The 27,831-nt window shown below is 38.3% G+C and overlaps 1 protein-coding gene across 1 annotated transcript; it reads left to right on the plus strand.

Moving 5' to 3' along the window:
• Window positions 1-23,627: 23,627 nt before the first annotated feature.
• On the plus strand, window positions 23,628-27,572 carry LOC126609555 (probable mitochondrial adenine nucleotide transporter BTL1). Its single transcript, XM_050277401.1, has 6 exons — window positions 23,628-23,765; window positions 24,044-24,199; window positions 24,592-24,686; window positions 25,476-25,809; window positions 26,084-26,321; window positions 26,964-27,572. The coding sequence occupies exons 1-6, from the start codon at window positions 23,730-23,732 to the stop codon at window positions 27,257-27,259; spliced, it is 1,155 nt and encodes a 384-aa protein (XP_050133358.1). The 5' UTR covers window positions 23,628-23,729; the 3' UTR covers window positions 27,260-27,572.
• Window positions 27,573-27,831: the final 259 nt, after the last annotated feature.

Raw genomic sequence — 27,831 nt, forward strand, 5'->3', positions numbered from 1 at the left:
TCATTTGGGTGTTTGAAATTACGAATTTGGGTTATCTTTTTGCTGTTGTTTTTTGTGATCTGGATCTGGATTTTTTTTTCAACTGGATTTTAGGACCTTGGCTGGAAATCGATGATGGAATTTGAAAATTAGGAAAGATTTTATCTGAGCAATTTTTTTTTTTTTTAAATTAGGTTTTGTTCTGATTTTGAGGCTTTTTATTTGCTTTTTATTTTGAAGATAGGGATTCGAAAAGTGTTTGGGTTTCTAGATAATTATATTGAATTCATATCCAGTACAATAGTAAATACATAAATAATTCAGTCATTACTATTCGATAATTATTTATTTTATTCGACTAAAATAATCAGTATAATCTAAATTATCAAATCAAGGCTAGTGTTAAATAATCAATTTTAGTCCTAATCCAGTCGATCGCTCTGAATGAAATATAGAAGATTATAAGTTGCACCACCGTCTTTTGAACGAGGTCCCATTGTCACGTTAAACAAGTGGGAATTAAACTTTTGGATGATAGCATTACGTTCGTAGCCTTGAAAACTCCATTGGCTTTCAACTCTCATACTTTGTCCACTAGTGTCGTTTTAGAAGGTCCCAAATCATCCATGGAAGTATCTCATAAAGCCAAAAATAACAAAAAAAATAGGAAAAAAATCAAAATTTGTAGAGAACGTGGGTGATGGGTTTGGACATCGGAATCTCACCCAGAAAGTCTGGATTTATGTTGTCATTTGGTTTTCGTAGGAGTCCTCTTTTTAATCGCCAATCACATTAGTTAAAATTACAAAACGAGTAATTTTTTACATCTGTAATATGATTTAGGTGCCAAAAGAAATAACTCTTTACACCAGAGAGTAACATTATGTTTGAAAGAGAAAAATAAACTTGAAATTTGGATAAAAGTTAGAATTTATAAATTGACACACATTAATTCTCTTGTTTGGTTACATAAACATAGGAATTTCAAATTTACACGTGGAAAAAAAACTTGAATTTGGGACCTCCAATACCTAAGTTTAAATTATATGTAAATAGGTGTAACTTCCCAATTTCTATGATTGAAAGCTTCAAAATAACAAATTCCCCCGTTTTCAATTTTATTGTTCTTTTAGATTAACCAAACAAGAAAATTCACAAATTCTAAAAAATAAAATCCCGTCATTTTAAATTCCTTAGTAATCTTAAATTTGTTCATCAAAACATAGTGTAATTTTTAAATATTTTCCCTATAAAAGATGTGGTCATCTTCCGTATGGAAGGGCTAAAGAGTATTTTTCTTAACATGTAGTCTTGTCTATATTTGTCCCGTATCTAGCAATACGTAGTTATATACTAACAATTTTTATTTTTAGGGTAAAATATTGTTTACTATCCTCATGTTTCGTGGTTTTCAACATTTAGTACATCAAGTTTTTTTCGTCCCAGAGTCATACCTAAAGTGTAAATTTTAGGGCAGTCTCATACATCCATTAGTCAAACTGTTAAGTCTCCCGTTAACTGTGACGTGGTGCCCATGTGGACAATGACTGGGCACCACGTGTCACCCATGTGGAAATTAAAAATAAATTATTTATAAAATAAATAAATAAATATGGGTTAATCTCTATTTACTACCTTAAAGTTTCGTGATTTTCAACATTTGGTACATAAAGTTTTTTTCATCCCAAAGTCATATCTCAAGTCTTAAATTTGGGACAATTTCATACCTCCGTTAAGTTTTTCGTTAAAACTTCTGTTAACTGATGACGTGACGCCCACGTGGACAATGACTGGGCGCCACGTAGATATTAAAAAATAATAATAAAAACTAAAAAAATTCAAGAAAAAAAAAAAAAAACTGTCTTCCTCCTCCCTCTTCCCCCGCACCCCACTTCCCTCTGTAAAATCCCCAAAACCATGTTTAGGCCTAAACCCACCTCTAGATTTGTCATATGCACCCTTACCCTCCTACTCCTACTCCATTTCCCAACCTCCTTTTCCAAAAACCACCTCCAAGTTCTCAAATTTCGCCAACCCACAATTTTTTTCAGCCTGTTACCTCAAAAAATTATGTGGTTTGTCACTAGATTCCCCCATTTCTGCTTCCATGAAGCTTCAGTTCGAACCCATAGTCACCCACAACGCTGACTCAGTACTGAGTCTGTTCAGAGTCGTCAATTAGAGGTCCAGATCGAACACCAAGACCCACTACCGTTGGATCTGAAAAATTACGTTCTGAGGCGTCTATCGGAGGTCCAGATCGAACACACAGACCCACCAACGACGCCGTATCCTCCCGTTCTCGCTCTTCCATTCTTTGCCATTGCTCATCTTAATGTCGGAGCCGGAATCGCTCCTGATGATGCTGCTTTTCCGTCTTCGGTTTTGCCTGCGGCGAGGTTTTGGGGTTCTAAGGATTTGATGTGCAACACAATAGAGCTCTTGACGGTGCTGGAAAGCTGAAGCTTGGACTCGACAAGTCGAAGAGGAAGGAGCCTGAAGAAGACGGGTTTGATTCTGAATGTGGTGGCAATGCCTGACGGGCTATGCAAAGATGCGCTAGTCCAGGAGGCCATAAAGCTTTTTGGGTCGATGAGCGAAAAGGGTACTATTCCTAAGGTTGTTATAAACACTGTTGTGGTTGATGGGTTTTGCAAAGCACAGAAGTTTGAAGATGCTAAGAGGATTTTCAGGAAGATGCAGAGCAATGGGATTGTTCCTAATGCTTTTCCGTCTTCGGTACTGCTTTTAATTCTAGACATGGTTTTGGGGATTTTTCAGAGGGCAGTGGGGTTTTGGGAAATCCAGTGGGGGTTAGAAGGGTGCGGGGGAAGAGGGAGGAGGAAGACAAAGTTTTATTTTTTATTTTTAAATTTGTTTAGTTTTTATTATTTTATTATTTTTAATATCCACGTGGCACCCAGTCATTGTCTACATGGTCGCCACGTCATCAGTTAACAGAAATTCTAACGGAAAACTTAATGGAGGTATGAAACTATCCCAAATTGAAGACTTGAGGTATGACTCTAGGATGAAAAAAACTTCATGTACCAAATGTTGAAAATCACAAAACTTCAGGGTAGTAAACAGAGATTAACCCAAAAAATAATTATATATATATTAAAAAATAATAATAAAATTTTTTTAAAAAAAACCTTCATTTTCCCCAGATTCGGAGGAAGAAAAAAAAAAAGGAAGAAGAAGGAAGAATGAAGAAGGGGAAGGAAGAAGGAGGAAGGAAGAAGGAGAAGAAGAAGAAGAAGGAAGAAGAAGGAAGAAGAAGGAAGAAGAAGGAAAAAGGAGAAGAAGGAGGAAGGAAGAAGGAGAAGGAAGAAGGACGGGAAGGAAGAAGAAGGAGAAAAAAAAAACCGAATCTTCATACCAGATTCGGAAGAAGAAGGAAGAAGAAGAAAAAAAACCAAATCTGGGAAAAAAAACCGAATTTGCAACCCAAATTCAGAAGAAGAAGAAGAAGAAAAAGAAGAAGAAGAAGAAAAAAAAATCGAATCTGCAACCCAAATTCGGAAGAAGAAGAAGAAGAAGAAGAAGAAGAAGAAGAAGGAGAAGGAAGAAGGAGGAAGAAGGAAAAAAAAAGAACCGAACCCCAGAAGAAGAAGAAGAAGGGAAAAAAACAAAAACAAAAAAACAAAACGTGGATGACACGTGGCGCCCAGTCATTGTCCACATGGCACCACGTCACAATTAATGGCAGATTTAACAGTTTGACTAACGGATGTATGAGACTGTCCCAAAATTTACACTTTAGGTATGACTCTAGGACGAAAAAAACTTGATGTACTAAATGTTGAAAACCACAAGACATGAAGGTAGTAAACAGTCTTTTACCCATATTTTTATTTACAAAAACGCTTTTCAGAAGGCTAAATGTAGCTCGATGGGAGAGGCAGATTGTCTGCCCTCCTGTTATGGTGCCCTTTCCATCCTCTCCTATTTGTGCGGTCACGGTTAAGCCACGTCAACATTTTATATTGATTTTTATAGAGATAATAAAACAAAAAGCAATAAGAATATAAAATGTTGACGTGGCTTAACCGTGACCACACAAATAGGAGGGGATGAGAAGGGCACCATAACAGGAGGGCAGACAATCTGCCTCCCTCGATGGGCTAGAAGTACTCAAGTAGTCACCCTTTCAATGCCAACTAAGGCCATCTCTAACCGAGGGCTGGCCAGATGGCTCGTTTTAGCCCTCTGGCCCTCCAAGATTCCCTAAGATATTAATATTTTAATGAATAGTACATGGTCATATTTGCCTTCATCTCCAACCGAGGGCCAGATGACTTGTTTTAGCCCTGTCACAAAAAACCGTCTCCAACCGAGGGCCAAATGGCCATAGGGCCAAACATAATTTATTATGCAAAAGTACAAATTTTGTGAAATAGAAGTTATAGGAAAAAAATGGAATTTAAAAAAAATATAAAACAAATTTTGTGAAATAGAAGTTATAGGAAAAAATAGAAGTTATATGAAATTTTTTGTAAATAAAAAAAAATTAATAATAATAATGTAAAAAAAATATCAAATCAAATGCAACGGCTAGTAGCCGTTTCATTTGAATTTTAAAAAAAAAAATCCTGTTGGTTATAATCGACATGAATACATGCCATTATTTAGTATATTAAATAATAGCATGTATTCCTATCGGTTATAACTGATAGGAATAACAAAACTATAAAAAAAAATAGCCAGATTCCCGAGCCCTTTGGCCTAGCCCTCGGTTGGAGACGGTTTTAGGGCTATTTTCGGCCCTCTGGCCCTCTGGACCCTTCGGTTGGAGATGGCCTAAGATATAGCCTCTTGCTGGTTACGAAATAGCCCCTCTTGTTCGAGAAGGACTTTGCACGCTTAGAAATGGATTTTGTTAAATTTGTGGATATAGCCTAATAAACCAAGGGTTATTTGTCCCATATGTTTTCATCAAGCTAATCTCGAGGAGTATATTTTCATCAAGGCTAATTTCGAGGCCGAAGTTTTGGCGGGTTCGAGGCATTCCTATTTAGATTTTGATCTCCTGACATGCTATGTTGATGTTTCATCTCGTACGTTAGTTGTGTTTTGGTAGTTTGGAGCCTTTATCGGTGGTTGCCTTCCAAGTTTTCTTTGTAATTTTATTACTGTATTGAAAGAAAACCAATGTTTATGGATTATATTTAGAAAATTTTATTTATACTTTGCTTTAGTAGCAAAGGAGATCTCAAAATAAAGAGGTACCACATCATGTAAGTAATGAGAATGAACAAGATACATCAAGTTAGTAGTATAATAATAGGTAGTTTACGCTAGTAGTGTAATAATAGGTAATTCACATGGATAAGTCAGATTGTTACCAAGATCACAAGTCTAGACATACAACTTCGAATTCAAACCGTACACATCTTTTACTTGATCACATGAACCCTTAAAGTCTCGTTTGGCAGTTCAGATTGTACTAATTATTTCAGTAGGATAAGATAAATAATTATGAATGGTACTGACTAAATTAGTCTGGCACTTGGTGTCACAGCCCGTCCCGAAATTTTATTTATTGCTAATGTGAAATGACGGAATTGTCCTTAACGGTTGTTAAGGTACGTGTGACATGTTATTTGAATATTGCATACTCTCCTAAATTCTTGGAAAATTTTAAGTGGATTAAAAGTTGTATACAATTTGTGTGGTTAGGGAATTAAAGAAAATTTGGATTGTGATTTGTTTTGGATGGACCACACACACACACGGGACAAGCACACTCACCCCGTGCTCTCTCTCTCCTCCCTCTCAGTTCACTCTCTCTCCCTCCCTTCGAACTTGTACGGACAAGAATCAAAACCCCTCAAAACTTCAAGGATCGACGTCAAAAAGGTGAGTTCCTTCATCCTTTCAACCTCCTGAATCGATTGGTACTATTTTTAGAACTGGAAACCCTCGAAATCACATCGAAACTGTAACCCAGTTTGATGTCACTGTTCATGCACACGTGAAATGTTGGTTTTTAGGGAATTCTAAGCCTACATGGAGCTTAGTGAGGTCCCAAGGAAGCTTGTAGTACTTAGTTTGAAGGTTTTGGACGTCGGGATCATAGGGTTTGAAGTTGGCCGTTTTTCTTGGATTTTCTCCGGTGAGATTTCGTGTGTTTTTTAGCCTTAAATTAGTACATCATGATTCTACATGCTTAGGGCTTCATTTTGGTATAAATTGCGTAAAAAATGGTTGAGAATTGACGGAGAATAAGAAGTTTGAAAATTTCCCAGAAACCGGCAACTTTTCCGTCACCGACGAAACCAGTTCGACGACTGGAGGTAGGGGATGACGCGCGTGGGGGGCGCGTAGGTCCGTGCCATTCCTGGCGCGTGAGGGCGCGTGATAGATCCAAAAAAATTTCTAAAAATATCTCGACGTCTGTGACGTCGAGTAGGTCACTGTGGTATATTCATATACCCAATTTGAGCATCGTATGAGAAGTTATTACGTATTGTCGGTTATATGCTTTAAAATAATGTTTTTATAGTTGTTTCCATATAGGTGAGACCTATCACGAGGACGAACGCATTCAAGGGCGTCACGGGGGTTACGACCCTTCAACTTACCAGTGAGTGGGCAGTTATTTTCTGTTTATACCTATATATCACTGATTTTTCCCAGAAATTGAACTTAAATGAAAGTATATTTTAAAATGCCATGCATACATAATATATGAAATATATTAATTAGTATTTGATGCATATATGTGAAATGGTGTTGTGGACGCACATGTGAGTATCAGGTGAGTTTTATGTTGTTTATATGGTTTATTGATGATGTGAATTATGTTGAGAGCTCATAACCTGCACCCCTGGTGTTAGTGCTTATATTATTCATCCCGCACCACACGCTCACCTTGGATCCAAGTAGGTGCATGTCGTACAAATCGCTAGAGGTGGTTCCGACATATCGTACAGACCATTAGAGGTGGTTTCAACTTGTAGGTGACTTTAGATTGTTATACAACTATTGATGAGAGAAGCACTAGAGCGTATTCTTACACCATTCTTGTCGTACAGACTACTTCAGGTAGTTCCGATTTATGTGCAGAGTAGTGTCGTACAGGTCACAGTGGTGACTCCGGTTGGATTGGATATTGAGCTATAGAATTAACTGTACAGGACAGCTGCAGGGTCTCCGGTTGATTCCTTATTTCGCCTGTTATATTGATGCATCCTTATCATGTTTTGAATCATAGCATGGCATATTCTTGAAAAGTGTTAAAGACTTGTGATTTGAGTTTTGTTGTTATATATGATTATGTATATAATATTTTTCTGGGAAAGTATTGATGCGAAAATTAACTTAACACACAAATTAAATCCTCTTGTTGTCAATTGTAGTAAAGAATGTAAGTAGGGATCGTTCTAGGTTGGGGATTAGGAGGGATTACTAAAACACCTGAAATTGACTTAAAATGGTAGAATTAAGTTTAAAACACCAAACTAGACTCAAAAGATGCAATACAAACTAAAAAGACTCAAAACTAGTTTAAAAGACTCAAAACGGCTTAAAACAATGAATTAGACTCTAAACTGACTCTAGGGATGGGTTTGGACGAAATTAGGTTCTAACTTGACTCAAGACACTTAAAAACACAAATCAAAACAAATTTTGACTAATAAAACACTTTAAAGTAAAGGGGGATTGGATTTTGACGAATTTGAAAACAAAACAAACAGATTGTAAGCTAAAACAGATTTTGGACGAATTTGGGTAAACTATGGATGATGGGCTAGCTAGAGGGTTCTTCTCCACACATGACACATTTGCACATAAACCAATTTTCAGTTGTTCTTTCGATGAATCATGAAACTCAACACCCCAGGTTAATTAAGTCCGCTTAAATTAACCTTCAAGTTCTCCTTAAGTTATTGAATTGGATGGGAAAGCGCATACAACAATTCAAGCATTCTTCAAAAGTCCTTTACGTGAACAGCACAATAAAGAAACAATCAAAGATCATTAAGCATTATGAAAACTATAAGTATTGACGAGGCATTCGATACTATGATGAGCATGAAACTCCTGCCAAGAATTCATTTAACGCGATCGTTTATAAGCGACCTTCATTACTTGTGAATATAAGTTTGTAACTATTAGGTGAAACTCCCTTATATTCTAGCATCATATTCATGCATGCAACTAAGTGTGCACTCTTAATAAACATACACGAATAAGTTAACAATCAAGCAGCTAAACAAATTGAATTCACAACTTATGAAATCACAACTGAAGCTAATCAATTCATATTGCAATTATGTTCATGGCCTTGAATTTCCCCCTAGCTAAGGGGGGGTATAGTTACTCATAATTGCAACAAAATCAGAAAATAACAAAGTAGATATTGAAAGCAAGAACGAAGTACACCTAAAACGCTCCAAAGTTTCAAGCTTGCAACGCCAAGGACCTTCGTTTTCACCACCTTGTTGCAGCACAAGTATCTAAGGATGTGTATGGATTGATGGAAATGTTATGAATGTATTTAGGTTGGATGGATGCCACAGCAAGGTTGAAGGGAATGTATGGATATGTGTTTGATTTTTGGTTGGATGAGTGCCACAGCAAGGTTGAAGGGAATGTATGGATATGTGTTTGATTTTTATGTGTTTGTGGGATGTGGGAATATATGGATAAATGTAAGGTGCTCACGGCTAGGGCATTGGAATTCTAGTTATGGTGAAGGGTGGATGTATTTATAGGCTAGGGAGAGGATGTAGTGGGTGGTGGTAATGAGTGGATGTAGTGGTAGGTGAATGTGTTGGGTGGTTGTAATGAGTGGATATGTTGGGTGAAATGAGTGGATGTAGTGGTAGGTGAATGTGTTGGGTGAAATGAGTGTGCTAAAATGGTTATTTATAGGGAGAGGATGATGCACAAACTTCAAATTTCGTCCATTCTTTTTGCTCCAAACATATGTTATCCATTTCATGCCCAAAAATGCTCCAAAATGCACTTCTTTGCCACATTAACCCTTTGGACCTTCAAACACACGAAAATAGCTTAAAATACTAAAATAACTACGAACTAACAACATAAATGCCAAGAAACAAGCTAACTAAGTCACATAGATATGGTCCTACCAAATTCCCCCACACTTAGCTTTTGTTAGTCCTCGAGCAAAACAAAACAAACAAAACAAAACAAAACAAAACACAACCTAGACCTTCCAACAATTGCCTCAGGGATTTTTAATGAAACATGACATGCCAAAGATCATCACTTACATAGATTTAAGCAATCCTTACCCTCGAGCATACTTAATCATAATCACCATTCACTAGTTCACATTTAATCAATTAAAACAACATTTTGAATGTAGTAACATGCCTTAGAGAATTCCCTCAATTCCTTACTAGATACTCTCTATTTTCACACACATTTTCTGACTGCACACCCTACACTAGTTATATGTGAGAAGATTGATGTAAACATGAAAGACTAGTACTCACATATGTTACAACAAAGAAAGCAATTTCTGGAGTTAATAAGCATGTTTAAATATGATCTCATGAATGGAATGCTACTACTTAGATGCGAGAACTAGTGACACCATATGCTCATACCAAATTCAAACTCCACAAATTGAAACACATAACACTCAAGATAGAAGTCAAGGGTTGTAACGGGGCTTGGGAGTAATGGCTAACAAAGGAAGGATAGGGCTAACAAACGTTCTTAAAGCGATAGCAAGCAAAGCAATGAAATCGACACTTGGAATTCACTTTAGAATGTAGAATCAACTTTTAAATACAAAAGGAAGATTCATGCAACACTTAGGGCCGAATTCAATGTTTTTGGACCCTTTCTTCAACAAACAACACTTTAAAGCTCATTTTCACAACTTTTCTTCTTTTCATTCTATTTTCCACGAATTTCTCTTTTTCTTTTTCTTTCGTACCCGTGCCTTATTAAGGACTTTGGCACACACACACAACAAGAATCACTTCCCCCACACTTGTTTTCTGCAATACATTAATCAAAAGGAATTCATTTTGAGTCATGCTTTACTATGCTTCAAGAACAAGGGTATGGATGGTTCTAATATAGGCTAAGTGAGGACATTGTGGGTTAACAAAGAACATAGGCTACACAAGGCTCAACGGGGTTAAACATATAATGAAGTAGGATACACGGCAATTTGGCTTTGGTGGTGGTCACTACACAACTTCATCTTGAATATGTGTTATGCAAATCAATAGCATGCTTTGAATGAAATGGGCATGAGTTCTAGCATTTGGAACTAAATGATGAAACGCCTTCTAAGTAGTAACCAAGCAAAGAATAATGAGATCATGCAACGACTTTAGAAAACAAGAATGCATAGATTATTACTCTCCAAATAAACGTTTTAGGCTCAAGTCTCACAAGGTTGTGGCGTTAATTTGAGTTCCTTCCTTCAAGCATGTTACAAAACTGATTTTTCTTTTATGATTGCATGTGAATTCATAAATTTAAACCACAACCAAGCATACACCAAAGAGTAAATCAAATTTTCATCCATGTTTATAACTCTCTTTAACAGTCATGTAATTAAAAACCTAATCTTTATCATTGTGTTGGAAGGTACCCTAAGACACAAATAAACACACAAAAACAACTCTTTTTGGGTTTTTCAAAACAATTTTTCAAATTTTTATGAGATTTCCGGATTTTTAAGTCAAAACACACTAAAACACTCCAAAACAGCTTAAAAACACTTTAAAATAGCAAGGAACAACACTTAGAAGTAATGGGTGATAAACTCCCACGAATTTCATGCAAAACAACTTGGTTACCCCCCCCACACTTAAATCGAACATTGTCCTCAATGTTTCAAGCATAAACTCACACAAACACAAGCAAACAATCAAACAAACAACGAATAAACATGACAAGTATGACAAAGTAAAAACCAGACAGAGTAGAGTTTAAGAATGCAAATCTGGTTTTGGATATAGATGATCTTGTTGTCTTTCCATAGCTTTGATCTCGAACTGGTTCGGAATTCTGAGCGAGAGTTCCTTGGTTTCAAATCAGACTCTTTCTGTTGGGTTGATTTGATTGTGTAGTCTACATTCTTCTCTGCTTGTTTCTTCTGCACGGCAGGCAGGCACGAGGTAGAGGTGATTGTCTGTTTCTTTCTTCAATCTTTCCAAGTGCCCACCTCTTGCTTTCTTTCTCCTTGTCCCTAGCTGAGGATGAATTAACACATTATCTCCACATGCTTCGAGGTATCATTTTCACTTCCCTTATCTGTTCCCCAGGCAGATGTGGTAGACGAAGAGGAAGCATAAAATGTTGAAGATGAGTACTCGAGAGCAGGGCTAGGTAAGCAATCAGGAAGGGGTTCCAGGCAGTCGGTTCCAGATCGAAAGATTGATACCAAGTGCTGGCTGATTGCTCTCTTTCTCTTTATCCCGCAGATGAAAACAACGACAAGGAGAATGACAGGGAGAAAACATGATATGAGATACTCTTGCTTTCAACCTTCATGATATGAAATACTTTTGCTTTGGATGAGTTGTTTGCAGAGGTACCCCAAGGAATAAGGAATACTGAGTGACTCGAGAGGCTTCGTTGGGAAGGCATTCTCGGAGATGACGGAAGGTTATGTATGTCTGCCTTGCTATGGAGGGTGAATGTTGACATTTATAGGAAATAATAACCAGTACTATTCTTTCACTCTTATCAACAACCGTTGGATGATTGAACAATAAACTTCACGTGCTTTCTACTTCACCAGAAATCTTCGACAAATTGCCTGTAATTTTCGCAAGGCTGAGTGTGTATGTGACAGGCGCTCACACGTCTGGAAAAGCAGATGCCTCTCCGATTTCTAAGCTTGCCTCTTCGAGTTCTGAGCTCGCCTCTTCAAGTTCTGAGCTCCGTCGAGTGCAGAGGTTGCATGTGATAAGTGCGGATAAATCTGGAAAAGAAGATTGGCCCGCGGTTTCTGAGCAAGCCCAGCTTTTGAGAAAGCTAGCGCCTCTTCGATTTTTGAATTGGCCTCTTTGATTTCTGAGCTCGCCTCTTCGATCTCTGAAATCCCGTCAAGTGCTGATTTTTATAGAGGTATGCAGTACGTTTCAAAGCACACTTGAATTTCTGCTTGTAGAAACTCCCTTCTTGCACTTCTACGATCTTGACTTGTCCGACCTCTTCTTTCTTCAACACCTTTGAAAATGTATAGCCCTTCTGATCGTCGTTTTGACTTGAATCTTGGTGAAGAGGCATTCATGCCTTCTCTAGACAACATATGGCGCCCATCTTTCATATCCCCTTCTGATCATCTTCCCGTTAAGGATTCGGTGATGAAGAATGATATGACCGTTGCGGTGGTAGCCCAGAACCTTGTCACTTCCAAAGATAATAGACTACTTTCCAAACGATCTGATGAGTTGGCTGTTAAAGATACTCTGGCTCTCAGTGTGCAGTGTGCAGGTTCTATGTCCAATATGGCCCAACGCCTATTTGCTCGAACCCGTCAAGTTGAATCGTTGGCGGCTGAAGTGATGAGTCTCAAACAGGAGATTAGAGGGCTCAAACAATGGAATAAACAGTTGCACAAGTTCGCACATAACTATGCTACAAACATGAAGAGGAAGATTGACCAGATGCAGGAATCTGATGGTCAGATTTTACTTGATCATCAGAGGTTTGTGGGTTTGTTCCAACAACATTTGCCTTCGTCTTCTGGGGCTGTACCGCGTAACGAATCTCCAAATGATCAACCTCTGATGCCTCCTCCTTCTGGGGCTCCGCCGACTGCTGAGGCTCCGCCGACTACTGAAACTTCTCCTAAGCAGCCTTTGTGAAGGCTTCCTCTTGTATTTTCTGCTTAATGTTCCTTTTTTCTTTTCATGAAAATGAATGTAAAAATACTTCACATATCTGTCAATGTTTCAAAAATAAACCCACACCCAAAAATAATTAAACAAAAAAAATAAAAATGATAATAAAAAATAAAAATGCAGAAAAGGGAAGGTTTTTAGAAACACAAAACTGATTGTGGAGCGATTCAAAAATCTTCCATATTTGAATACATAGGTTGCCTCCCAAGAAGCACTTGCTTTAACATCTTCCAGCCGGACGATACCTCCATTTAAGCTTGAATAGGGCCCACGACATGGAGGGGTACATTCTCCACGACATGCTCCTCAAAGGCTTCATAATAGGGCTTCAAACGATGCCCATTCACCTTTAATTCTTGTTGCGTCTTCAAACTTTGTATTTGGACTGCACCATGAGGAAAAACATTAGTAATAACAAAATGACCAATCCATTTGGAACGCAACTTACCCGAAAACAAACGAAGACTGGAATTGAAGAGTAACACTTTCTGCCCTATAGAGAACGTCTTGCTACGAATCATCTTGTCATGGAATGCCTTCGTCTTCTCCTTTTAAATACGAGCATTCTCATAAGCTTCATTCCTAATTTCCTCAAGCTCATTCAATTGAAGCTTTCTATGAAGATCGGCAGCATCAATGTCCATATTGAAAGTTTTGACGGCCCAATGTGCACGATGCTTTAACTCAACGGGAAGATGACATGGTTTCCCATAGATAAGCCGAAATGGTGACATCCCAATTGGTGTTTTGTAGGCAGTACGATACGCCCACAATGCATCATCTAAGCGTAAGCTCCAATCCTTCCTTGTTGGCCCAACAGTCTTCTCTAGAATCTGTTTGATCTCTCGATTCGAAACCTCAGCTTGGCCATTTGTTTGAGGATGGTAAGGTGTAGAAACCTTATGGTTGACATTGTACTTCCTCAACAACGCCTCACTGGTCCGATTGCAAAAGTGAGACCCTTTATCACTGATGATTACTCGTGGCATGCCAAACCTTGCAAATATGTTAGTTCTAATGAAATCTGCAACCACTTCAGAATCATTAGTCCGAGTGGCTTTTGCTTCCACCCACTTTGACACATAATCAACTGCAAGCAAAATATACATGAAACCATTTGATGAAGGAAAGGGACCCATAAAATCAAAGGAAAACTAATGAAAAGGGCTTGAAAACTTTGAGTTTTAATGATAAGGACAAAATAAAGGGTAAAGTGAATAGTACCAAGATTGACTTTTTAGTGTAAAAATGTGGTTTTTCGTTAAAGTGAACAGTACCGGGTGCTTTTCGTTAAAGTTCCCTAAAATCAATACCCCAAACGTAAAAAATTTCAACATTAAGGATGGAAATCTGCGGCATTTGATCCCTTGCACTTATATTTCATGTTCTTTGGCATTTATCACATGTTAAGCAAAAAGTTCTAGCATCCTTAAAGATACTAGGCCAATAGAACCCACATTGTAACACCTTAAATGCTGTTCTTTGTGTGCCAAAGTGACCACCACATGCATATGTATGATAAAAGCTTAAAATAGAATGAAACTCAGAATCATGCACACATCGACGGACAATCTGATCAGGGTAATATTTCCACAAATATGGATCATCCCATACATAAAACCGTGCGTCATTTCTAAGCTTATCACGTTGGTGTCTAGTGAGAGTGCTTGGAATTCGTTTAGACACCAAAAAGTTAACCAAATCAGCATACCAAGGTTCACTTACCTTAATGGACATCAATTGTTCATCAGGAAACGTTTCAGCAATGGGTAGGGACTCCTCATTATGCATCATACGGCTTACGTGGTCAGCCACCACATTTTCACTTCCCTTTTTATCTCGAATCTCAATGTCGAACTCTTGGAGAAGCAATATCCATCGAATTAGCCTTGGCTTGGCCTCCTTCTTGCTCAGCAAATATTTTAAAGCTGCATGATCAGTGAAAATAATTACTTTAGTACCAATTAAATATGATCAAAATTTATCTAAAGCAAAGACAACGGCAAGAAGTTCTTTTTCCGTTGTGGAATAGTTTAATTGGGCATCATTCAACGTCCATGAAGCATAGTAGATGACATGCGGCCTATTATCCTTCCTTTGTCCTAAAATAGCCCCTAAAGCATAATCGGATGCGTCACACATGAGCTCAAAAGGAAGGCTCCAATCCGGTGGAATAATAATAGGAGCCGTGGTCAGCAACTCCTTGAGTTGTTTGAAGGATGTCGTGCACTCCTTATTGAAGTCAAACGCCACATCTTTTTGAAGGAGACGGCAAAGAGGTTGGGAAACCTTTGAGAAATCTTTGATAAATCTTCGATAGAAACCTGCATGTCCAAGAAAAGAACGAACCTCTCTAACCAATGTAGGAGAGGGTAAGTGACGTACAAGATCGATCTTTGATTTATCAACCTCCATTCCTTTTTCAGAGATGATATGTCCTAAAACTATGCCTTGTTTAACCATGAAATGACATTTTTCCCAATTGAGAACAAGGTTAGTTTCAACACATCGTTTTAAGATCAAACTGAGATTATGCAAACAACCATCAAATGAATCACCAAAAACGCTGAAATCATCCATAAAAACTTCAATAATTTTCTCAACATAATAAGAAAATATGCTCATCATGCATCTTTGAAATGTGGCAGGTGCATTACATAAACCAAATGACATGCGGTGATAAGCAAATGTACCAAAGGGGCATGTGAAAGTGGTTTTTTGTTGGTCCTCGGGTGTTATGACAATTTGATTATAACTAGAATAACCATCAAGAAAACAATAGAAAGCATAACCCGCTAACCTCTCAAGCATTTGATCAATGAATGGCAAAGGGAAGTGGTCTTTCCTAGTGGTGGCGTTTAGCTTCCTGTAATAGATACACCCTCCAACCTGTTTGGATTCGAATAGGCACAAGCTCATTTTCGACATTTGTCACTACAGTTACTCCAGATTCTTTGGGACACATTGAACGGGCGAAACCTAACGACTATCGGAAATAGGATTGATCACTCCACAATCTAAAAGCTTGATTATTTCCTTCTTCACAACTTCCATCATCGGAGGGTTGAGTCGGCGTTGAGCATCTCGAGATGTTTTAGACCCCTCCTCCAAAAGTATGTGATGCATGCAAGTGGTGGGACTTATTCCTTTTATGTCGGCCAATGTCCACCCAATTGCTGTTTTGTACTCCCTTAGCACCCTTACCAACTTGTCCTCCTCTTATGCCGTGAGTGTGCTTGAGATGATGACGGGCAACGTCTCATCATCGCCTAAGAAAATGTACTTTAAATGGCTTGGCAATGACTTAAGTTCAAGTGTAGGTGGCTGCACAACTGAAGGAAGTAACTTATTAGCCAAAACTGAAATGGAAATTGGGTCCAAAAACTTACCAGATTGTAGTGGCAATGATTCGAGGGCAGCCACCATCTCAATCACGTCTTCATTAGAGGGCACGGCAAGGGAAAAATCATTCATGTCGTGGCGATGCATGGTTACTGCTTCATTGTTTTGAATGTCCATTCCTCGTGCAATGACCAATTCAAGTGCATCGTCATTCAATTGTTCAAAATGGTCCTGCGCCAAAGAAGCAAATACATCAATAGAAAAACATGAGTGATCCTCACTAGGATACTTGATAGAATCAGAAAGATTGAAATTGATAACTTCCCCATCAAATTCCATCATCAAAGTTCCATTAAACACATCAATCTTAGTACGGGCAGTTTTCATGAATGGCCGTCCAAGGAGGATAGGTAATGTAGGGGAGTGGTCCGACTCGTCCATTTCAAGCACGTAGAAATCCGCCGGAAAGATTAAGTGATTGACCTGCATTAAAACATCTTCCAAAACTCCCTTTGGATAGGCATTAGATCTATCGGCCAATTGTATAATCACACCATCCTTTTTCAATTCGCCTAAGTGCATAGATGCATAGATTGAATAAGGCATGACATTTATAGATGCACCTAAGTCTAACATGGCAGATTCAAAATGAGTATTTCCAATTACACAAGGAATGGTAAAACTACCCGGATCCTTGCATTTAGTGGGCAGTTTACGCTATAAAACAGCTGAGACATTTTCACTTACCTTGACAACCTCTTTGCTCGAAATTCTCTTCCTAGTTGTGCAAAGTTCTTTTAAAAACTTGGCATACCTTGGAACTTGCTTAATTGTATCCAAAAGTGGTATATTGACTTGAACTTTTCTAAACGTTTCCAAAATATCCTTTTCAGCCTCCTCATTCTCTGATTGCATAAACCTACGAGGAAAAGGTACATTTGGAGGAATAACGTTAGAATTAATCAAAATTGGAACTTCCTTACCTTTATTGGCTGAATTGGATGGTTTAGGACCTTTTGGGGCCTGCGGCAAAAATGTTTCCACCCTTTTCGTGGGGGTGCTTTGCTCCTCCTCTTCAATTATCAACTCTTCAACCTCATTGGAACGTGAATTGGATGGTTAGGGATCAGATCTAACTTGTTTTCCACTTCGCAAACTCATGGCTTTTGCAGATTCGAATCTTCCATTTGGGTTGACAACGGTCGAACTAGGCAACTTACCTTGCTCTCTGAATTGTCCTACAAACTCCGCAATCTGCCCAATTTGCTTCTCCATTTGGTCCACCTTTTTGTCTTGGTTTTGCATTGCTTTGGCTTGATTTTCTTGCCCCTGAGACAAATTGGTGAGTAACTTAAGAAGTGTGTCATTATCTAAAGATGTACTTGAGGTGTTTTGGGCAGGTTGTTGTGGGGCTTGTGTTGGTGCATATTGCTTGGTATAGAAGCCCAGAGGTTGTTGCCTCAAGCCTCCTTGTTGTTGGGGTTGTTGGGGCTCCATCCACTTGAAATTTGGATGGTTTCTCCAACCTGGATTGTACGTATTAGAATATGGATCGTTCCTTGGCTGGTTGTGGCCTTGAAATTCAATTGCATTGGCACTTTCCCATCCACCATTTTCAATCAATTGAGGACACTTTTCAGAGGCATGTCCTTGGATAGAACACACACCACATACACTTGGTTCTTTCATCCTCATTCCTTCGGCCATCTGAGACACAATGGAAGTAAGATTAGCTAACTGCGATTGAATGTCGGATGCGGAACTTACCTCATTCACTTGCTGTCGTGGGGTGTCCTTTTGACCAACGCCTTCATATTGTTAAGCATTCAATGCTCGGTTAGCAATTAAGGTCTTGGCAGCCATGGGTGTTTTGTCCACCAAAGCTCCTCCCGCTGAGGCGTCTAGCATTTGGCGTTCAATTGGTAGAAGCTCTTCGTAGAAATATTGAAGAATAAGCTTCTTCTTCATCTGGTGCTGTGGACATGAAGCAACAAGGGTTTTAAAACGCTCATAGTAAGTAGGAAAGGATTCACCTTGGTTTTGCTGAATGCCACTAATCCTTTTGCGTAGTAGAATGACTCGAGAAGTTGGGAAAAACTTCTCCAAAAATGCCCATTTCATACTCTCTCATGATGTGATAGTTCCGGGGGCTAGCTCATACAACCAATCTTTAGCCTTTTCTAAGAGAGAAAAGGGAAAAACCTTCATTTTCATAATGCTCTCATCAACATTCACAGGGGTCATGCTCGAACAAACAACCTTGAACTCCTTCAAGTGTTTATTAGGATCTTCCATGGACATCCCGTGGAACTTAGGAATGTGATGCAACAAACTTGATTTCAATTCGAACTCATCCGTCTTCCCTAGGGCAGCCAGGGGGTATTGGATGCATAGGGGAGTGGCATTGTCCAATCCCGAAGCGGAAAGCTCATTGATTATTCGATTGTCCGCTGCCATGTTGGGATCTTCCTCTTCTTCTTCAAGTGGATGTTCTTCAAACTCAGGTTCAGGAATAGGTGGGTTACGATCTTGCTGATTCCTATTCCTTCTCAAAGTCCTCTCAAAATCATCGTCAAAGTCCAAGATATGCTCATGAATCGGATGAGAACTCCGAGTCATAAACTAGTACCTTAAAACAAGAAAACAAACAAGGTCAGTGACTGACATAAAAACACACAAAAATAAATAAAAAAGAAATAACAAGGGATTAGCAATGTTGCTAATCTCCGGTAACGGCGCCAAAAATTTGATGCGAAAATTAACTTAACACACAAATTAAATCCTCTTGTTGTCAATTGTAGTAAAGAATGTAAGTAGGGATCGTTCTAGGCCAAGGATTATGAGGGATTGCTAAAACACCTGAAACTGACTTAAAAATGTAGAATTAAGTTTAAAACACCAAACTAGACTCAAAAGATGCAATACAAACTAAAAAGACTCAAAACTAGTTTAAAAGACTCAAAACAGCTTAAAACAATGAATTAGACTCTAAACTAACTCTAGGGATGGGTTTGGACGAAATTAGGTTCTAACTTGACTCAAGGCACTTAAAAATACAAATCAAAACATATTTTGACTAATAAAACACTTTAAAGTAAAGGGGGATTGGATTTTGACGAATTTGAAAACAAAACAAACAGATTGTAAGCTAAAACAGATTTTGGACGAATTTGGGTAAACTATGGATGATGGGCTAGCTAGATGGTTGGTCTCCACACATGACGCACTTGCACATAAACCAATTTTCAGTTGTTCTTTCGATGAATCATGAAACTCAACACCCCAGGTTAATTAAGTCCGCTTAAATTAACCTTCAAGTTCTCCTTAAGTTATTGAATTGGATGGGAAAGCGCATACAACAATTCAAGCATTCTTCAAAAGTCCTTTACGTGAACAGCACAATAAAGAAACAATCAAAGATCATTAAGCATTATGAAAACTATAAGTATTGACGAGGCATTCGTTACTATGATGAGCATGAAACTCATGCCAAGAATTCATTTAACGCGATTGTTTATAAGTGACCTCCACTACTTGTGAATATAAGTTTGTAACTATTAGGTGAAACTCCCTTATATTCTAGCATCATATTCATGCATGCAACTAAGTGTGCACTCTTAATAAACATACACGAATAAGTTAACAATCAAGTAGCAAAACAAATTGAATTCACAACTTATGAAATCACAACTTAAGGTAATCAATTCATATTGCAATTATGTTCATGGCCTTGAATTTCCCCCTAGCTAAGGGGGGGTTTAGTTACTCATAATTGCAACAAAATCAGAAAATAACAAAGTAGATATTGAAAACAAGAATGAAGTACACCTAAAACGCTCCAAAGTTTCAAGCTTGCAACGCCAAGGACCTTCATTTTCACCACCTTGTTGCAGCACATGTATCTAAGGATGTGTATGGATTTATGAAAAGGTTATGAATGTATTTAGGTTGGATGGATGCCACGGCAAGTTTGAAGGGAATGTATGGATTTGTGTTTGATTTTTGGTTGGATGAGTGCCACGGCAAGGGAATGGATTTGTATGTGTTTGTGGGATGTGAGAATATATGGATGAATGTAAGGTGTTCACGGCTAGGGAATTGGAATTCTAGTCATGGTGAAGGGTGGATGTATTTATAGGCTAGGGAGAGGATGTAGTGGGTGGTGGTAATGAGTAGATGTAGTGGTAGGTGAATGTGTTGGGTGGTTGTAATGAGTGGATGTGTTGGGTGAAATGAGTGGATGTAGTGGTAGGTGAATGGATGTGTTGGGTGGTTGAAATGAGTGGATGTAGTGGTAGGTGAATGTGTTGGGTGGTTGTAATGAGTGGATGTGTTGGGTGAAATGAGTGGATGTAGTGGTAGGTGAATGTGTTGGGTGAAATGAGTGTGCTAAAATGGTTATTTATAGGGAGATGATGATGCACAAACTTCAAATTTTGTCCATTCCTTTTGCTCCAAGCATATGCTATCCATTCCATGCCCAAAAATGCTCCAAAATTCTCCAAAATGCACTTCTTTGCCACATTAACCCTTTGGACCTTCAAACACACGAAAATAGCTTAAAATACTAAAATAACTACGAACTAACAACATAAATGCCTAGAAACAAGCTAACTAATGCCTAGAAACAAGCTAACTAAGTCGCATAAATATGCTCCTATCAAGTATACAGGTTTTATAGTGAGGGGTTAGAAGTGTTGTTAAATGAAATATTTTCGAAAAGCTTCATTTTACTGACCCGCTCAATCTTGTTTTACGCCCCTCCAAGTTCTAGTTAGTAGTGTTGGTGGCTCACGAGGATTTCTACGGCATTCTGACAGACTACTTAAATGTAGGACTCACCTTCGGGTGTTGTAATTTAGTAATGGTCCTACTTGACTGCACTTAGTACTTATGCTCTGAATATGTGTGTTTCATACTTAAACTCACTCTAGCATGTTAGTTGGATATTATTGCTAGTAGTTGGTTTTTATTCCTTCGTATTTTCTTTTATCTTTTACTTCCGCATCGCACTTTTGGTTACGTCACGCCCACGTGACGGCCAGCATGCCTTGATTCTAGGATCGGGGTGTGTCACTTGGTGCAATATCGGACTAATTATCCTATTATTTTATACTGTATTTGATACTGTATGGGATAAGAGAAATTCAAAATAATAAGGGAAAAAAATGTTGATTAATGAAAAAGAACCGAAACCAACAAAACAATACTTCCAGCTTCAATTTGCTTAATTTTCATCCAATTTCCAAGCACAAACAAAACCCAAGACAAATCACAAACCCCATAAGCTACCCAATACCAACCATAATCACCACAACAAAAGTTTGTTCAATCCAAAATACCAATCATCCAAGCACGAACTGACTTCGCCTTCATCCTCGCATAGACCTTGGATCTTGGAAGGATTGTAGAGAGAGGCGCTGATCTTGGAAGGGTTGCAGAATTGGAAAGATTCCAAAATTGGGTATTAGAAAAGATTGCAGAATCGCATCCCTTTCACCCATTTTACAGCAAACACTTAATTTATTTTCTGGTTTTACAACACATCCCCGTGAAGCAGTGGATGCCGGCCATGGCCGGGTTATGGGTTTTCATGGCCAGAACCGACGCGGTGGTTAGAATCGAATGTGGGTTCCATGAGGGAAGGTCGTTGAGCTGGCTATGCAGGCTTGGCCTTCTTGATTAGCCAATTATGGCCTTGCTAGTCGGTCTGGAGTAAAAAGAACGAGGATAGAGACAAGCCACCAAATCAGAGAATCCGTGTCATTGAAAATTGATCAAACGACTAAAGTTATTATAACTTTTAAAGTGGACCCATGTTTGTAGTCGTTGAATCAAATTTCAATGACACAGATTCTCTGATTTGGTAGATTAGGAGGAAGGGATCCGGAATCCTTTTCCCAACCCTTTAAGGCCTTATTTGGCATGTCGTATAAGGAATCGGGTAGGACTAATAGTATGAACCCAGCTATTTGGTGTCCTCTAGTATTAAATAGTCACCAGATTAATTTAAGTAGCCGGATAGGATAGTCGGGTATACACCTTCTTAATAAACCTTTCCAAAAGCATTGGATTATTAGTCGGGTATAAACCTTTCCTCTCTCTCACACTTGGTTCTCCACGACACCTCCTTTCCCGTTGTCCTTCTCGTCGTCATTGTTCTCTCGGTCGCTACTCTTCTCGTCGCTGTTCTCCTCGTACTGTCGCACTGCTCTCCTGGTACTGTTGCTCTTCGTGAAATCTGTAAGTAGCAGAAGAGTATTGAGCTCTTGATCAGGAAGTTGCCATTCCAGAGACTTGTTCGTGAAATTGCCCAGGATTTCAAGACTGATCTGCGTTTCCAGAGCCACACGGTATTGGCACTGCAGGAGGCTGCTGAGGCCTACCTTGTGGGTCTGTTTGAGGACACCAACCTATGCGCCATCCATGCCAAGCGGGTTACCATCATGCATGTTGAACAATATTTCATCTGGGCAATCTTTTGGTATTTTTATGTATTTTTGTTCAACATTTAATTTGTGTATTTTTTGTTCATTTGGTTGTCTTCAGCCTGACTGTTGAAAAATATTTCATCTGGGCAATTTTTTATTTTTATTTTTTAAAATTAGATTTTGCTTAATTGGGGGCTTTTAATTTGATTTTTATTTTGAAGTTTAGGATTTGAAAAGTATTTGGGTTTTTAGATAATTACATTAAATTTATATTCGATACATTATGAATAATACGATCATTAGTCCGATACTGCACCAAACGCTCGACTAATTTAGTCAATACTATCCGATGACTATTTATCTTATCCGACAAAAATAGTCAGTACAGTCCGAGCTGCCAAACAAGGCCTAAGAGTGTATTAGTTAGCAGGAGTAGACCGCACAAAATAAGCAAATCCAGATTATTAGTCAGCCGGTTATTTAGTACAAAAATGCACCAAACAAGTATACTCTTATTATTAATCCTATCAGGTGTGTTATACAGATAGCCAAACAAAGCCTAAATGCAGACAAGAGATACTAATATCAACACGACCCTCTAAACCCTCTAAGTTCTCATTCCAAACTTGAACCGTGGGTTTAGAAACCTGAACCTGAATATCATAACCATTTCCAAATTTGAGTTCAGGTTGTTGAGGCCCATGTCCCAAGTACTAGGTTTAAATGATCAGGAGAGTAATAATTTAATAGAGCTAATGACATGTCAATATAAATCCTACCCAAATTATGTCATGTATCAAACAAAAGTGATTTATTTAAAATTTTTAAAATCCGAATTGAATACACTCGTAAGCCAAAACATATTATAGAACAACAATTCAATTGAATGTTGGGCACTAAATCATGGTTTCCATCCTTATCTTTCAACCGTCTCAATTGTTGGGCGCGTAGGGTTGCAGTGCGCAAATGGGAGAGTGGCCAAGTGTTCTCCCTTGTGTGTCGACGTAAAAACCCAAGAAACTTTCAAACAACCACAGCATAAACGTTTGAGAAACTTCAGACAGACGCGAGACTTGGCGGGTCACAAAAGGCAGCAAAAAACCAAACCCCACAAAAAAAATCAATGTCCCCAAAACCCCACTCCCTCTCCCTCTCTCAGGCATGTCAATTCCAAACCCACGTCCCCCTCTCTCTCTCTCCGTTTCATCAAATATATATATATATATATATATATATATATATATGTGTGTGTGTGTGTGTGTGTGTGTGCAGGCTTTATGCAATAAGAATCTAAGAAAAAAGACTTTGCATATTCTTTTGGAATTTTTTTCATTTTTTGATACAGATATCTGCATTTGATTGAATTGTTTTTTATTTTGGGGGATTTTGCTTTGCTTTTTGATACTGATAAGGAAAAGCATGGCATTTGAATCACAGTCTCTGAAGAAGGAGACGAAGTACAGTGGTGGTGGGGTTTGTGGGGATGTGTACAGTATGGCCATACTTCCCAAAGAGGTTGAGCTTGAGAAGGAGGCTGCCCACCCGAAATTCGAGCTCCGACTTCAGCTCCCTGACCTCTCCCAACCCCTGAGAGTAAGTCCCCCAACTTCTTTTTTGCGCCTCTTGATTATAATCTGAAGGGAAAATTTTATTTTTTTCCTTGTTGGTCTGTTTGGTTGCTGAGAAAATGGCATAAAAGCTAGGGAAATGGAGTTGTATGGATAATTTTAGTTCAGGAACAAAAACCCAGTGTGGAAATTTGCCATTTAATTTGTTTCTTTTGTTTAATTATTGTGTCTTTGAACTCTGAGAATGAGATGCCTCTTTTTTGGAAAAGCTCAAATATTGAAAAAGATGGGACTTTTGGTATCAGTCTTCAATAGAATTTCATATCGATTTATTAGGCATAATTTTAGGGGCCAAAAGAAAAATAACATGCTATTTTGTCATTGGTATCACAAAAAGTGTGCCTTGATGTGCTTCAGGATTTATCGAAGAAGAGAGAAGTTGGAGAGTTCTTAAGCGGCGCTTTAGCAGGGGCAATGACCAAAGCTGTTCTTGCTCCTCTTGAGACCATCAGGTTAGTGGTTGCTGTTTCACCCTCTTTAAAATGTTATCAGTAGTCATTGCATTTGATGCTTTGTGTTTATATAAGCATATATAAGCGAAGAAGTGTTATCCTACCCGAAATTAGCTCATTTAACAACGAAAGTCCTGAAGACAACAATGTTGGGTTTATATTTGATGTCTGTGGACTCCGTATATAAGGTATGTAATGATGCTTTGTGTTTATATAAGCATATATAAGCGAAGAAGTGTTATCCTACCCGAAATTAGCTCATTTAACAATGAAAGTCCTGAAGACAACAATGTTGGGTTTATATTTGATGTCTGTGGACTCCGTATATAAGGTATGTAATGGGGATGGATGGAAATAGTCTTGTTTTAGTTAAAAAAAAAATGGAATAAATTTTGTTATGAATTGATCCTAATGTGGTATGTTTAATAACACTCCCCATTTATGAATTTCAATGTTGTAGTGTTCGATCGAGTTTATGTGAGGGTGGCTGAGGAGCTATGGGACAAATTTGTTTAATTTCTTCCATTAAGATGTTACAGTTTTGGAAAAAGTCTAGGGAAGTTAGAGGATATTCCAAGGGTTTCTTATAAGTGGTTTTTTTAATGATTTGAATTTCAAATAGCTTACATTCAGACCATTTTGAAAAATATGTAATGACATGTAATTCATGAAGATTATTTTCATTCAGACCATTTTGAAAATATGTAATGACATGTAATTCATGAAGCATGAAGGTTATTTTGTAAGTGTTGATACATGATCATAATTTGTTGGATTTGATATGTGCAGAACCAGAATGGTAGTCGGTGTTGGATCTAGACACATTTGTGGCAGTTTCTTAGAGGTCATTGAGAAGCAAGGGTGGCAAGGACTGTGGGCTGGAAATGCGGTCAACATGCTTCGCATAATCCCTACACAAGCTCTTGAGTTTGGAACATTTGAGTGTATTAAACGAGCAATGACATCGACACAAGAAAAGTGGAAGCAGGGTGAATCCCCAAAGGTGCAGATTGGTCGTGTAACCTTGAACTTCTCTATCTCCTGGATTTCCCCTGTCGCTGTGGCTGGTGCTGCTGCCGGAGTTGTTAGCACACTTGTGTGTCATCCCCTTGAAGTTCTAAAGGTACGGGTACACTTTATGAGGATAGAAATTTAGTCTAGCCTGCTCTACGTTACATCATTTCTGATGACTATGTTATCTATCTCATCTTCCGTGTTTCATTTATATGTGTGGTTTTCGTGTGTTCACGTGTAAATATTCTGCGTTTTATATCCTCTTGGATTGCATCTCTTTATGATTTCACTGTACGATGTTTCAATTAGGAACTGCTAATGTTTGACACTTTTTCTTGGTATTTAACTATTTATTGTTTTGTTCTTCTAATTTCTTACAACAGGATCGGCTGACTGTGTCTCCTGAGGCGTATCCCAGTTTAAGCATTGCAATCAGCAAGATTTATAAGGAGGGTGGGATTGCTGCATGCTATTCTGGTCTTTCACCTACACTTATTGGGATGCTTCCTTACAGTACATGTTACTATTTCATGTATGAGAAATTGAAGAAATCCCACTGCCAAGCAAAGAATAAAGAGTCTCTTAACCGTCCTGAGATGCTACTGGTCGGAGCTCTTGCAGGTCAGAAACTTGGCCTGGGTTACGTAAATCAAATTGAAAAGATAGTGCAAACCGTTTACGTTTCTTTTTCTTTTCCCTTTCAAATCTTGTTTCGATTTTGATTAGTTTTTGGACATTGTGGATCCTAACTCTTATGTCATAGTCCATTTTTTAAAGAATAATATGTCTCAAGTCGTGAAGATTATTGAAGCATTTCCTTTTTGCTTTCTATTTTTAGTATTTTGCCTACCGACGGCATATAACCTTTTGTTCATCAGTTTAGTAAAACATGCATCCTGTGGAAAAAGCTTTTGTTATTGTCAGTGTCATGCAACAATTTACGTAATTTTTGTGTAAATTACTAATTAGAAGTATAGAAGAGTTATGTTGATTTGTTTGGGCTACTTATCGATTATTGGACAATGAAGTTGTATTTCACCGACTTTATTCTGATAGTCTCAGGTCTTCCACCTCTTGGACACAAGAAATATGAATGAACTGCATAATTAGGGAAGTAAACAGAGTAAAATTACTTGTCAATTTTGCAACTTGTATGCAGAACTTTGAAACTTCGGCGCTCTTTTGCTGAATGATTGGATGAATAATTTATGGTATCATATCCTGACCACTTGATTATCTAATAGCTTACTCAAACATGTCTAGGTTTTACGGCTAGCACAATCAGCTTTCCATTGGAGGTGGCCAGGAAACGGCTGATGGTTGGAGCTTTGAAAGGCAAGTGCCCACCGCACATGTTAGCGGCACTTTCAGAAGTCATCCAGGAAGAAGGTTTGCGGGGACTTTACAGAGGGTGGGGTGCAAGCTGCTTGAAGGTCATGCCATCCTCCGGCATCACCTGGATGTTTTATGAAGCTTGGAAGGACATATTGCTTGTTCAGAGACATACCTTAAAAGCTGTAACAAGCTCAAGCAAGGTTTCACATAGGATCATAGTTTAAACTCACATTGGGATCTCTGCTGGTGTAAATTACCAGGCGGGAGGTGTCGACTAATTCGTTGAAGTTACGTCTAGGTTGTTTTACACAGGCCTAGGCTAGTTTGGTTGATCTTACATCCGTTGAGAGTTTTACTTTCTTGTTCTTCTTTTTTCGGTTTTCGGTTTTCGGTTGGGGCTGGTTTCCGGTTGTGTTTTTTAACCAAACGGTCGGTTGAGCTTCAGTTATGTGCCTTGCAAGGAATATGAAGTACCGATGAATGTGCTGTACCATTACAACATAGTGTCTTTTTATCAATATACTTTTTTTGCCGTATTAGTTCAAATTTCGCTCAATTCCTCAATGATTTTTTACCTGGAAATTGTAGCAATGGTCCTTCAATTAAAAATTTGTGACCATTAGTCTCTTAACTCATCAAAATGTGTAATTATGGTCATTTTCATCAACTCCGTTAGAACTTCCGTCAAAATATGTCACATGCTATGCATGTGAAGCTAATGGACAAAAATGGAAAACCAAATGAGAAAAATTGCAGTAATGGTTTCTCAACTTCAACTGAATTTGAGAAATGGTTT

Source organism: Malus sylvestris, chromosome 17 (assembly GCF_916048215.2).
Source record: "Malus sylvestris chromosome 17, drMalSylv7.2, whole genome shotgun sequence".
Classification (NCBI taxonomy): Eukaryota; Viridiplantae; Streptophyta; class Magnoliopsida; order Rosales; family Rosaceae; genus Malus; species Malus sylvestris.

Coding starts and splice junctions, on each gene's coding strand:
- LOC126609555 (XM_050277401.1), top strand. CDS start 23,730: ATGTCCCCAAAACCCCACTCCCTCTCCCTCTCTCAG. Junction 24,200..24,591: donor ACCTCTCCCAACCCCTGAGA/GTAAGTCCCCCA, acceptor GATGTGCTTCAG/GATTTATCGAAGAAGAGAGA. Junction 24,687..25,475: donor GCTCCTCTTGAGACCATCAG/GTTAGTGGTTGC, acceptor TGATATGTGCAG/AACCAGAATGGTAGTCGGTG.